The 13,252-nt window shown below is 49.6% G+C and overlaps 2 protein-coding genes across 52 annotated transcripts in view; one reads left to right on the top strand and one right to left on the bottom strand.

Annotated features, from left to right (window-relative positions):
* Positions 1-1,620, top strand: part of MMS19 (MMS19 homolog, cytosolic iron-sulfur assembly component) — a 40,227-nt gene extending 38,607 nt beyond the window's left edge. For all 4 annotated transcript variants that reach the window (XM_054435433.2, XM_054435435.2, XM_054435434.2 and 1 more), the window contains 5 exons: positions 203-285; positions 418-582; positions 662-721; positions 1,044-1,144; positions 1,225-1,620. In XM_054435433.2, coding sequence (XP_054291408.1) covers positions 203-285; positions 418-582; positions 662-721; positions 1,044-1,144; positions 1,225-1,252 — 437 coding nt within the window. In that variant the 3' untranslated portion in view covers positions 1,253-1,620. The remainder of the gene's footprint in view (positions 1-202; positions 286-417; positions 583-661; positions 722-1,043; positions 1,145-1,224) is intronic.
* Positions 1,621-2,258: 638 nt separating this feature from the next.
* Positions 2,259-13,146, bottom strand: ZDHHC16 (zinc finger DHHC-type palmitoyltransferase 16). Of its 48 annotated transcripts, XM_054435443.2 has the most exons (14): positions 12,934-13,133; positions 12,148-12,255; positions 10,928-11,089; positions 9,103-9,282; positions 7,721-7,968; positions 7,355-7,549; positions 7,136-7,224; positions 6,713-6,741; positions 5,974-6,107; positions 5,791-5,838; positions 4,828-4,913; positions 3,845-3,968; positions 3,584-3,654; positions 2,259-2,850 (listed from the first exon to the last, which is right to left on the bottom strand). In XM_054435443.2, the coding sequence occupies exons 5-14, from the start codon at positions 7,961-7,963 to the stop codon at positions 2,736-2,738; spliced, it is 1,134 nt and encodes a 377-aa protein (XP_054291418.1). In that variant the 5' UTR covers positions 7,964-7,968; positions 9,103-9,282; positions 10,928-11,089; positions 12,148-12,255; positions 12,934-13,133; the 3' UTR covers positions 2,259-2,735. The 48 variants fall into 48 exon arrangements, with proteins under 48 accessions (XP_054291418.1, XP_063526140.1, XP_063526142.1 ...); XM_063670070.1 differs by lacking the exon at positions 10,928-11,089 and having other exon boundaries at positions 3,845-3,914; positions 12,934-13,135; XM_063670072.1 differs by lacking the exon at positions 12,148-12,255 and having other exon boundaries at positions 3,845-3,914; positions 10,928-11,042; positions 12,934-13,135.
* Between the last annotated feature and the right edge of the window lie 106 nt (positions 13,147-13,252).

The following is a 13,252-nucleotide window of genomic DNA, read 5'->3' as shown; positions in this document are numbered from 1 at the left end:
TGTGGTCTGTGCCTAGAAGACTAAACTTCTAGATTCTTGTCCCACTTCTTCCTTTGATGGGCCTATCTTGCTTATTCTGAGCGTGAAGGGCTTTTTCACCCCTTTGTAGGCTGATGTCTCAGCCTCATCACAGATTGGAATTGAATTCTCAAGCTATATATCTAAGTCCAATTTCTCCTCTAAGCCTTTCCATTTTTTACAGATGTGAAGCCAAACTACTTGAAGGGTCTTTCTCATGTACTTAACAGGCTGCCCAAGCCTGTGCTCTTGCCAGAGCTGCCCACGGTAAGTCCTGCAGGCAGAGCTTCTAAGCAAAGGACAAAGCTATTCTTCCCCAGATGGGGCTAGAAAGGGGAGGGAACATGAACCAGGATCTTCATGATGTGGCCATCCCCCACCTTGCCCATTGCCCCTTAGCTTCTTTCTTTGCTGCTGGAGGCCCTGTCCTGCCCTGACTGTGTGGTACAGCTCTCCACCCTCAGCTGCCTTCAGCCTCTTCTACTGGAAGCACCCCAAGTCATGAGTCTTCATGTGGACACCCTCGTCACCAAGTTTCTGAACCTCAGCTCTAGCTCTTCCATGGTGCGTTGAGCCCCAGCAACTCTTAGGCACCAGCATTTCTCCCTGGGCATGCTCTCACCTCCTTGTGGTTGTGTTCCAGGCTGTCCGGATCGCCGCACTGCAGTGCCTGCATGCTCTCACTCGCCTGCCCACCCCTGTGGTAAGTACCTCAGGTGTCCTTCCCTGGCCTGGGAACGTCGCAAGAGACACATAAGTACCTTTTTGCCTTAGTCAGGTGGGCTTGGCCACCCTGCTGTGTAATTCAGATCTGAATTACAAGGTACAGATCTTGTAATTCTGGGCCCAAGGATTCTTTTCCTTGGGCCCAGAAGGTAACAGAATGGCCATCCTGCCACTTAACATTGCTTGGAATCACTAAAGATGTTTTGCTTTCCTCAGAATATTAGTTGTACAGAATCAAAAAAGCGGTACTTTCAGTTGCCTTGGAAGAGCAAGGTTGATTATATCCTCTGACTCCACAGCTACTGCCGTACAAACCACAGGTGATCCGGGCCTTAGCCAAACCCCTGGATGACAAGAAGAGATTGGTGCGCAAGGAAGCAGTGTCAGCCAGGGGGGAGTGGTGAGTTTCTAGGTTGTGGGGAGAGATGGGACCAAGATGAGCCTCACCACTAATGCTGCCAACTTTCTTTTTGCCTACAGGTTTCTGTTGGGGAGCCCTGGCAGCTGAGCCCTCAGTCCTGACCTAGACTGTTCTGACAATCTAACCTGGGATTACTAACTATCGAGCCATCTTCCCCAAAGCAGGGAAACCACTGGCCTCTGACTGCCTTTCCCACAGACACAGCACAAATGCTAGGCCTCTGTTGCATGGCTGTACAAGGAACATCAGAGTCCATATTTCTAGTGGATTTGTAAAATAAGTGTGTGTGAGACACTTGTGTTTGAAGAAAGATCTAGGGTCCTGGGTCTCTTGCATTTATATGTCAGAAAAGGGGCGATATGCTGCTGAGGGGTGAGTGCATATGAGCGTGGCCCTGAGGACCAGGGCTGGCGGATGTTGTGTACCTGCTGAAGAATAAAGATTTCTTTTGGTAATGGGGCTGTCAGATATTTCCCCCACCCCACATATGCCTCACATAACCAGAGGCGTCACTGGAATAACAATGACAGGGATTGGCCAAAAATTTTTCAGGGTAACCAGGACAGTAGCACACGCCCGTAACCCCATCACTTTAGGAGGCTGAGGCAGGCGGATCGCTTGAGGCTAGGAGTTTGAGACTAGCCCTGGCAGTATAGCAAGGACCCATCTCTACAAATAATTAAAAAAAAAAAAAAAATTAGGCTGGGCATGGTGGCTGACGCCTGTAATCCCAGCATTTTGGGAGGCCGAGGCGCATGAATCACTGGAGGTCAGGTGTTCAAGACCAGACTGGCCAACATGGTGAAACCCCATCTCCACTAAAAATAGAAAAATTAGCCAGATGTGGTGGCATACACCTTTAATCACAGCTACTTGGGAGGCTGAGACACAAGAATCACTTGAAACTGGGAGGCGGAGGTTGCAATGAGTCGAGATCGCGCCACTACACTACAGCCTGAGAGACAGAGTGAGACTCCGTCTCCAAAAAAAAAAAAAGTGTAGGAAGCATGACCAGAACACCTACTCACTAGGTCTTGACCCTGACTTTCCCCTTCCCTGCCCTATTGTGAGGCAGAGAGTGAGAAGCTACATATCTTTAAAAATCGAATACCTTTATTTTTGCTCCCTTCAGCAGCATGTGAGAAGTGGCAGTGACCTCAGCAGCAGGCGTGGTATCTTTGCCCTGTTGAGAAGCCAAGATCTCAGCTGTACTAGTCAGTTGTTTTTTCAGACAGCAAGTAGAAGAGGTGGTGGCCAACTCCAGTGCTATATCCTGGAGGAGGTCCAGGTCAGCACTGGGCAAGGTAGGTAGCTAGCTGCCTGACCCCTAGTCTGGGGTTGGAACTTCTGTTTGCCTGAGTAAAGGGATGTCAGTCCTAAGATTTCTCCACATTGTGTCCTTCTTCTGCAGTGGTGAAAAGGCTGGTCCTTGAATTGTCCTGCATGGTACCCTAAGGCAGGCCCACTGGCTCTTTTTGATCAAGGATTCCAAGAAAAGCTGCCCTTGGAGGCCCTTGAAATAACATAGGGAGCAGCATGAGTGCTCGAGTTGTGGCTGACACAGTCCAGCTCACACTGCCATCACAGAGGCTGAGTGAGCAGTCACCCAGGGAGGGGGCTCCCAGCTCATTCCATTCCCATGGGGCAGGTGACTAGAAGGTAAGAGCACCCGAGTAAGCCAATGCCTAGAAGAGAAGAGAGAAATGTCTCTGAGTTCCAAGAATTCTTGGTCTTTCCCGATCATCATTCCTTAACAAGCATACATCAAGGTATCCTGAAGCTACCTCGGTGTCAATCATGAAAGTAACAAAAGTTCTAATTTCTGCTACCCAATTTTATCCAACAAATGTACCTTTTGGTGCTTTGAAGGCCTTTTAAGGTTTTGAGCTAAACTTCTAAAGGTCCACTGTAAGCACAGTGATAGGAGTGTCATGTACATGGGAAAGGGAGGAGGGAAGGCACGTCTGCTCATCTGATTGTTACCACCTCAGTAACTGCCATTTGAAAAATTGTTTCCCCTTGTCTTGGGCTGAGAGCGCTAGCTCCAGTTACTGTCTTAGGGCCTCTATGACAAGTAGATTATTTTAATCTCACAAATTATTGGCTTGAACTCTAGACACTGCTCTCCAAGTGAGAGGTGACTGGTGGCCACCGTATCCTACACCCAGAGGCCCCTTCCTGAGCACAGCTTTCCTAGGATTCTACTGTAGTCATGTTGAAGCCTCATCTGTTACTTAAAACCACACAGTATTGGCCTCAAGCCTCTCTGGTTCAAATGAACAATGACCTCTATTCCTAGAGTCTAGAACTGTGCTAACACAGTAGCCACTAGCCATATTCCAGGTGCTCACAGACATAGAACATCTTTCTCATCACAGCGTTCTGTTGGACAGCATTGGTCTGTGTGTCTTACATTACCTTCCTGTGTCCACACCCAGGAATACCTTCCAGTTGTCCAAGCAGCCGTAGTTGTAAGGATTCCTAAATACCTGGAGCCAAGAAAAACACGTTTCTTTGAACTTCTAATTTTTGAGACTAAATTGGCTAAGCTAAAGCTCAGGTAGAGTAGTTCTGGCCTTTTACACTGCTTGCCCTAGTCAGCCCTGCCCATGGCCTCTGTTTACAGGAGAGCAGGTTCAGTTACCCACCTACCCACCCCAAGCCTTCAACCCTACTCACTCTGCCCTTGGCCTGTAGCCGACGTCTCTCCTTCTTGTTGATGTGCCTTTCGATGCTAGTCTCACCTCGACTGATGAGAACAGCATGCCATACAGTTAGGGCACCCAGGGCAAGTGCCACAGAACTAAGAAAAGAGGGGCGAAGACTGGTGGGTAGTTTAGAGAGGGCTGGAGGAAGTATGTCTGAAATTGAGCTAAGCAATAACAACTGGCTTGGAATCTCTCTACCTAAGTCTTCCTCACCTCCCAGCATATATCCTTGATAAACTTTTACTTCACTATGTCTATAAAGAGCATCAATGAAAAAGCATCAACGTGGCCTAAGAATAAATGATGTGAAGCCAGGCATGGTAGCTCATGCCTAGTAGTCCCAGCAATTCAGGAGACCGAGATAGGAAGATCATTTGAGTCTAGCCTGGGCAACATAGCAAGACTCCACCTCTGTTGTTGTTAAGGGAAAATAAGAGAGTATGCGGAAAGGAGAATAGAGAAATAAGTCTGTATTGCTGAGAAAATGTTCTATATTTCCTAAACTACCCATGCTTGGGAGATAGTGGGAGGTAGTAAACACCCAGGGTTGGAATGGGATGGCATGAAATTCAAATTCCAGTGCTAATATTCCTATTAGCTGTGTATCATAGAACAAGTCACTTCACTGCCCCTTGGCCCCCAATTTTCAGTTTTCCTCATCTATAAATAGTCACCGAACCTTTAGACAGGTGCTATGAAGATTAAATAAGGAGTTTAACTTACTTTGGTTACATATCAAGCATATACTTGTATCCGTGTGCTTAATAATAAGCAATGCCAATATCCTCAGTGCTCCCTGCCCTGAATGCTGAACAAAGTGCTGGCTCTCTGCCAACCTAAATTAGACTAGAGCAGTGGCAGTTCACTTAGGAATGGGTTTCTGCCTGCGTGTGGGCACCTAAAAAATTTTTTTTCTGAAGCTTCCCCTCCCTTAAAACTATCAAAAACAAATACCTGCACAGGAACCAGAGGTAGACAAGACTCTTGTGAGTCATCCTTTCTCGAAAGGAGAAGGTGGGTGGTGGGGTCTGGTGATAAGTCTAGAAAAAGAAAACAGCAAAGCTGGCTCATTTGCTCTGTGGGTCTCTAGCAACTGCCCCCAGCACCTATAGGCAGGAAGTGATCCAAACCCAGGCAGAGAAAACGGGGTAAAGCCACAAAGGAGTCAGGGTAGCAGCCAAGATGGGTGGACCAAGCCCAGCGGCATCACCACATGGACAAACACTGGGCAGCAGAGCAGGGTCTGGACAGGATGGTGAAGCACAGGAGAAGCTGACCCTGGGCCTTTAGAGTGACAACACAAATGGGGCTCCAGGGGAAGCCACTCCAATCCCCAGCCAGAACTCCTTCACTGCGCAGCTGCATCTCCAAGAGAGGAGACCAGACCATACCCCAAATGGACTGACTGGAGTGGGGAGAACCACTAGGGACTGTGAGCTCCACTAGGGACTGTGAAAGGGCAGCAGAAATACAATCAATATGGGCCCAAGATGGGCTCAGCAGATTAAGGAGTCCTAAAAGGTACTGGGGGGCAGGGATGATCCAGATGCAGATGGACCAGGAGCAAGGGATGATCAGACTGGCTCAGCCTGATCTCTGTCCCCTGGAACCCCATTACACAGACTAACATAGACTCCTTGCTGCTCAGGCCATCACCAAGGCGGATTGCTTGCTCGGCCCAAAGAGAGGTGATGACAGGATAGATAGCCAAAACTGTCACATACCAGGGGCTTCCAGCTTGCCTGTAGGCCACTTAGTCTACCCACCACAGCCAGCCTGCCTGAACACTCCTGATCTGGTCTACAGTGGCCTCTCGGCAACCTCTACAACTACATGGGCAGGTCGGCCCCAGTTGCCTGAGCAACTCTATACCCCGAGGCCTGAGCAGCAGGAGGCAGTGGGGTGGGGACAGCCCACCTGGTTGGCAACCGCCTGTAGTTTGTTCTTGTCGAGCTGTTTCATTTTCTAAGGGGACGGAAAACAGTGCTGGTTATACTCTCAGGCCTCTAGGATGGGGTGCTACCAGCCCCATTCCTTAGGGACAGGTTCTACATCCCAAAGTTCTGCACTACCAAGCTGCCCTGTTCCTGACGAGCTCACCTCAATGGCAGCGTAAGCCTCCCGGAAAAGGTCCCAACTTCCATAGCTGCAGTAGACACAGCCCAGAGTCATGAAAAAGCAGAAAGAGAAGAAGTACCGATGGTTATAGTGGCCCACACAATTGTTTAGCCAGGCTGGTTGGGAAATGATTAAGGACTAGAATCAAACACAATTTCAGGCGGTGTCCAGGCCCCTCGGGTTCATCCCTGGGTCCTGACAACATCACCCAAGCCTCAGGCTTCCAGTCACTAAGAACTACTTTCCAAAGGCAAGAAAATACAAGACTGTTCACACCCAAGGTTGAGGTGAAAATGCTCAAAGCTTTTCAGAGCATTCAGGTCCCACCAAGAAGTCACGGAAACTGAAATCCTTCAGTAAAATGAATCTGCCAATATTTCAGCCTAGCTGGAGTTAGCCAAACATCTGTGTGGAACAGCAGATGGGGACCATGGTTCTATCTGGCGTACACAGTAAACAACCACAGAAGCCCAAACATCTCTTTCCATCCAATAGCTGTTAGCATGAGAGTCTAGAAAAGAAAGAGGTGTTAAAAGATTCCTTGCTCCAAGAAGATCTGTCCTAGAGTGTGAGCTTCCTGCTCTCCCAGGAGATAGTCAGCCCCCACAACTCCTCAACTCCAGTGTTCTCTGCAGGGTGATGCTAAAATGGTGGCCATTAACCCTGTACAGTGCTCTGGAGCTAAAGAAGGCCTCAGGCAGAAGAGAAAGCAAAAGGATACGGCAGTGGTGATCCATCTTCAGCACACACCTGTGAGGAAGGGACACAGGCTCTGTTACGGTGGCCAAAGTTCTTGAGATGTCAGTGCCAATCCTTCCCTACAAGGACCAGCATCCTGCTGAGGTGGAAAGGGCACAGACTTTGAAGACAGCCAGGCCTTGCTTCAAACCCAGCTCCGCAGTTTAATGGCTATAAGATGTTGGACAAGGTAACTCATCTCTCCAAACCTCGGTTTTCACAAGTGGTAATAATGCCTAACTCACAGGACCATCCTAAGGATGAGGTGTCAGGAGAAGAGGGCACATCTCCTGGGACATGATGGGTGATTCACCCATGTCTTAGCAAACTCAAGGTTAGGTTTTGCCCTAGGGCTACAGCATAAGGACCACAGCTGGGATTCCCAGAGAGCAAAGCCAAGACCCACCTGTTGCAGATGCTGCAGTGGTGTGTTCGGGCTGGCTTGGGGTAAATGCACTTCTTACAGATGGAGACGGTGGCGATATCATTCCTGCCCTGTGTGAAGGGAGAGCATAACTGTGACAGCACCAGTTCTGTCTCTCAAAACATACCAAGGTACTGTCCCCACTCCTGGGACCAGCTCCCATAGCCAGCAACTTCCCCCAGTGCTCCTGTGAGGACCCACCTGGGGTGGGTACCCAGGCGGAGTGGTGATGGCCTGGTAGTAGTGGAAGACAATCAGGATCAGATTCCAGTGGCTATAGAAGAAATGCCAGCAGAGTCGTGGCACTGAGTAGGTTTGGAGGATGAGAGGCAGGACACACAGGTAGGCGATAGCCACAATGGAGCCTGTCAGCACGATCACCAGGACCACGAACACCTGCCAACACCAGCAAGGTCAGGGAGACATGGCACAAGAGCTATGCCCAAAGCAGACTCGGAGTTTCCCTGGGGATGAGGGCCAGCCTCCAAAACCTGGGTTGGGTCTGTGAGAGACATGTCCCTCTGCTCCCCACAACACCCCTTTTCCTGCTCCCTGGACATCACTCACCACTCCAAACCAGCGGATCACATTGTCTACCAGCCAGTAGACAGGCTCAAAGGCAGCATCGACAGCGGTGTCACTGCCCCCAAAGGAGTTGTAGAGCAGGGAGCGCAGGCAGACCTTGCCGTAGCGCCAGCGCTGTACTAGACCCCGGAGTAGAGGTGGACAGCGGCGCCTGTAACCCAGCAGCAGAAGGAGGCGGAGGCAGAGGCGGGCCGGGCCCAGCAGCAGGCTCCGCTGGCCTCGCATGGTTCCTATGAAAGCACACCATTGTGAGAATCTAGTCTGAGCCCTCCCTCCCTACCCCGCTAGTGGGAAGGCCTAGAGTACTCACTTGGAGGGCAAAGACCTAAGACTAAGACCCAGCTAGGACAGTCACCAACTATGAGAAATAGGAAGGTTACTTCACTTTTCTACGGACTGACCAATGCCAATGTTCCAACCAGATTAAGAGAGTAAAACTGACGGTTCTGAGCCTGCAGAAATCGTACTTAAATTACACCACATGGTTGCACAGCAAATCCAAGGTGATGCACACCTAAAGCAACAGGCCACAGGAAAAGGGTGAGAAAGGCCACTCCAAATCAAAGCAGCCTTAGGAGTTGTCTGTGTAGACAGACTTTTGGGTGGAGTGTGGCCAACATGGACAAAGCTATCCACTGTGTCTCTGGGCATGGCCACTGTAGCAGAGATTGCCAGGGCTTCCTGACTGCCCTATTGCATCAACCTACCTTCAGATGATTATTCCTCACCAAAGAACAGCCAGTGGAAGAATGAGTACACAGCATGTGGATCCTGCACCGAGGTATTTCCTGGTGCTATTTAAGTCTTGGCAAAAGATACTCTTCCTTCCTACTCCCTCTGGGCTGATGTCACAGGCTAGCCAACTCAACCTGGTAGCAGGAGATTCCCTGTCTCCTGTCAGGACAGCCAGCTACCCCTTGCATGACAGAAAATGCTTTGTCTCCAATTCCATTCCCAGCCCCACCCCAAGGAAATGGTAGCCAAGACAACTCCAGGTATTCTGAGCAGAACACAGGAAGGAGTCAATGGGAGGGGACCTCCATGTTGATTCATGAAGGCCTCGGGTCCTTACCTCTCTGATGGACTCCACTGCCCCAGTCTAATTAGACACTCAAGAACCTTCTCTGCAGCTGTTGCCTTAGCCCCAAGCTACCCAACCAGACTTCCCAGTTCACTGCTTCTATGGCACCTCTGCCAGTGCCTCCGTCTCCTCTATGCAGTTTCTACCTCATGCAACAGCCATGGGAAGAGATCAGCTGCCTGGGCAATGACCAGAACAGAAGACACAGATGCGCTAACAGATTCCTTCGATGACAGTTTCATCAGTTCTGCAGATTAAAGACTTTCACCAGAAAAAAAATTACCTGATTTTGCCCTGAGGCAGCCAGGGAGGGCTTTGTCCTTGACAATCCCACTGACTTATTTAACAGGTAGCTCAAAACCCAACAGAAACTGGAGGAGGCTGCTCCACTGCAGGGATGGTTTCAATTCGGTAACTGGAGTATTGTACTCTCCTTGCACCCTGGCTCATCCCCACAAAAGACCTTTCAAAGAAAACACTTAATTACCTCCTTGCACAAGCCCTGTAAGCCCTAAGGTGAAAAGAAACTCAGCAGACAAGGCCCACAGAGAAGGAGAAGGCACAGTTCAGTAGGGACCTACGCTCAGCACCAGGATAAACTGTCCGTTCCTGTCACCTCCTAGGAAGCTAAAAGAATTAAGGGGAGTGTAGAAAAGGGAAAAAAAGGCCGGGCGCAGTGGCTCACACCTGTACCCCCAACACTTTGGGAAGCCGAGGCAGGCGGATCACTTGAGGTCAGGAGTTTGAGACCAGCCTGGCCAATGTGGTGAAACACTGTCTCTACTGGAAATACAAAAAAATAGCTGGGCATGGTGGCGCGTGCCTTTAATCCCGGCTACTTGGGAGCCTGAGGCAGGAGAATCGCTAAAACCTGGGAGGTGGAGGTTGCAGTGAGCCAAGATCGTGCCAGTGCACTCCAGCCTGGGAGACAGAGTGAGACTCCATCTCAAACTTCCACCCCTATTGTTTGGAAGCATGATTTGGCTTGTAGCATGAATTTTTAAAATAGTAGACACCCACAATCAAATGTAAGAGTGGGACAAAACAGATTACCCCACAACAAATCTAGGTGGCTTTTGGACTGTCCACACTGCTGTTCATTCCCTTTCTATAGGTAATGGAGAGTTTCCTATTTGCCACAATACTTTTTGTAGCAATAGCATGCAAATCCAATGCATTCCTCGTTTGTAATAAACTCGAATTATATATCACACCTCTTCTAGTCTTAAAAAAAAAAAAAACTTCTATTCTCCACTTTTCAGATCATTCTTAACCACGTCCTAAATTCTTGAGCGCTGCAGGAAATGTCTGCCTCAAAGACCAGATTTACCCAACTCTTTAGGGTTCAATTCTGTCCCTAAGCAGTTCCGTAACCTCAGACAAATCATTCAATTCTACTGGGACTCAATCTCCTTGTGTTCACATTCAGTGAGGGAGTGGGATTAAATGCTAAGGTCCCTTCCAGCTCTAACCTTTTATGATTCTGTAACTATACAGATACAGTCGACCCCCGTATCTGCAGAAGGATTGGTTCCAGTCCTCCCTTCAGATAGCAAAATCCATGGATGCTCAAATCTGATATAAAATGGCATAGTGTTTGCATATAACCTATACATACATTCCCATATACTTTAAACCATTTCTAGATTATTCATAATACCTAATACAAAGTAAATGCTACACATAAACACTTTTTTTGTTTGTTTTTGAGATGAAGTCTCGCTCTGTTGCCCAGGCTGTAGTGCAGTGGCAAGATCTCGGCTCACTGCAACCTCCACCTCCCGGCAATTCTCCCTGCCTCAGCTTCCCAAGTAGCTGGGATTACAGGCACCTGCCAGCTCGCCCAGCAAATGTTTGTATTTTTAGTAGAGACAGGGTTTCGCAATGTTGGCCAGGCTGGTCTTGAACTCCTGACCTCAGGTGATCTGCCTACCTTGGCCTCCCAAAGTGCTGGGATTACAGGTGTGAGCGAGCTACCATGCCCAGCTGCCCCCAAATATTTCCAATCCATGGTTGGATTGGATCAGCGATGTGAAACCCACAGGTATGAAGAGCAAACTTATTTGGTAAGTGTAAATGAAATGTTTATAAAGCACTTAGCACAATACCTGGCTCATGGAAGTACTCAATAAATATTTGTTGAATGAATGACCTGGAGGGATGCAGAAGTGGAAAGCCTGGCCAGATGTCTTATCTGTCCTACAAATACCAGCAAGGACACTCCTGCCAATGTGATAACACTAAATAAGTGTCTGCTGTTATCATTCTTCCTGATTCATAAAGAGAGAAATACAAACTGTTATTAAAATCATGGCACTTAGGAGCTGGAAGTCGTTTTTGAAAACAAGCCCAACCAGAAATCAGCCCAACCGTGTAAGCAGAAAGCTCCTAGATGCACAGATACAGATTTGGGTGAACAAAGTCTGAGGCTAGGGCCTCTCTCCATTAGCTAATGGGGTATGGGATGCCAGGAAAATTACATATGTAGTAAGTGGGCTGCAACTGAACACACAGACTTTTCTTTTTTTTTTTTTTTTTTTTTTTGAGATGGAGTTTCACTCTTGTTGCCCAGGCTGGAGTGCAATGACAATCTGGGCTCACTGCAACCTCCGCCTCCTGGGTTCAAGCAATTCTTCTCCCTCAGCCTCCTGAGTGGCTGGGATTACAGGCATGTGCCACCATGCCTGGCTAATTTTGTATTTTTTTAGTAGAGACCGGGTTTCTCCATGTTGGTCAGGCTGGTCTCAAACTCCCGACCTCAGGTGATGCCCTTGCCTCAGCCTCCCAAAGTGCTGGGATTGCAGGCGTGAGCCACCACACCTGGCCCAGACTTTTCATCTCCAGAAATAGAGGTAAAGCAAAATTCAAAAAGATGTGTGTAGGGGAGAAGGGGGTAATCTCAGTGAACAGGGGAGGAAACAGAGCAAAGCGCAGCTTTACTACCACCCCAAGCACAAGCCCGAGTACTCTGACCCCTCAGTAATAGTCACAGGCCATAGTGGTCATCCGCCACCAGACTGGAGGAGATTGCTGGCCACAACACTCCCCTCTTCCCATGGCTTTAAGTCACATCTGTTTCCCAATGGGAAAGTCGACTGAGGGGACAGGGAGGGACAGACGGCAAAGCCATCAGAAGTCAGGTGAACTGAGATCAAAGTCGTGGCGAATGTCATCTGGACAAAGACGCTGCTCTCAGGATGTTTGCAATCTCAAGTAGGAGATACCCAACATCAATAAAGAGTAGCATTTTATTCATGTGCAGACCTCCTTTCTGGGCTAACACGCTGAGAAGAAAAAGAGTTAACAACTTTATTTTGGGGCTGCTTACCTTTTGATGACGGGCCCACACAACCAGAGTTCGGCTTTTTCAACCTGAGAAAGCTTACTGAAGTGGGGATGGGGGGCCGCGAAGAGGATCGGACCGCAGGACTGGAAGCTGCAGTTTAAAAAACCGGGAAAAGGCCGGGCGCAGTGGCTCACGCCTGTACTCCCTGCACTTTGGGAGGCCGAGGCGGGCGGATCAAGAGATCGAGACCATCCTGGCCAACATGGTGAAACCCCGTCTCTACTAAAAATACAAAAATTAGCTGGGCGTGGTGGCGCGCGCCTGTAGTCCCAGCTGCGCGGGAGGCTGAGGCAGGAGAATCGCTTGATGCCGGGAGGCGGAGGTGGCAGTGAACAGAGATCGCTCCACTGCACTCCAGCCTGGCGACAGAGCGAGACTCCTCAAAAACAAAACAAAAAAACCGGGAAAAGGTTTTATTTCTCAATGACAGCCGCGAGGTGAAACTGCGATGGACTGGAAGTCAAAAACCGTGGGTTCCAGTTTGGGCTCTATCTTAACTATCTTGATCATTTTGCACAAGTCAAACCCTGTCTCTGAATCTGAGGTTCCATATCTGTGAAACAGACGAGTTGGGTCGCTTGACCTCCTTCCCTCCTGCTCTGAGCGTAACGGTTGCTTGGAAGGTGCGCTCGGGCTGAGGAGGGCACGGCCCCGCAGGGCGGGGCGAGGAGAGAGCAGGAACCTGGACTCAAGACAAGGCCCCAGGGCAGTGCCCTACCCAGAAAAAGGGACTAGGATGGGGAGCAAGGGCCGAGGCTTCGCCCTTACCTGCCGCCTGCCGACTCCCCAGTCAGCCAAACCAAGCCCCGCAGCCTCTGCCGCCGCTCACTGCCACCCCCTCCGACTCGGCGCCCCGGCCGGGCCCAGCTCAATCCAAACCACCATGGCCCGCCGTCCGCAGCGCCAGGCAGCGGACCCGGACCCGCCGCCAGCCCATCCTCAACCACACGCGCAGGCGCAAGCGTGGAGCTCTGAAGTTCCGCCCCCGGATTTGTCCCGAGGTAACCTGGGAAATGGAGTTTACCCGCAAGGATAAAGAACACCAATTGACACGTGTCTTACTGCGGAACTGTGCCTGGGTTTGGCC

Source organism: Pongo pygmaeus, chromosome 8 (genome assembly GCF_028885625.2).
Source record: "Pongo pygmaeus isolate AG05252 chromosome 8, NHGRI_mPonPyg2-v2.0_pri, whole genome shotgun sequence".
NCBI classification, from domain to species: Eukaryota; Metazoa; Chordata; class Mammalia; order Primates; family Hominidae; genus Pongo; species Pongo pygmaeus.
The sequence above is the reverse complement of the archived record's forward strand: the minus strand, read 5'-3'. Positions and strand labels throughout refer to the sequence as shown.

Excerpts from the sequence above, each read along its gene's own strand:
- ZDHHC16 (XM_054435441.2), bottom strand. The coding sequence starts at position 7,963 with ATGCGAGGCCAGCGGAGCCTGCTGCTGGGCCCGGCCCGCCTCTGCCTC. Across the intron at positions 7,225-7,354 it reads CGCCTGGGTACCCACCCCAG|GGCAGGAATGATATCGCCAC; the intron begins GTGGGTCCTCAC and ends CCCTTCACACAG. Across the intron at positions 5,839-5,973 it reads AGGCTTACGCTGCCATTGAG|AAAATGAAACAGCTCGACAA; the intron begins GTGAGCTCGTCA and ends CCGTCCCCTTAG.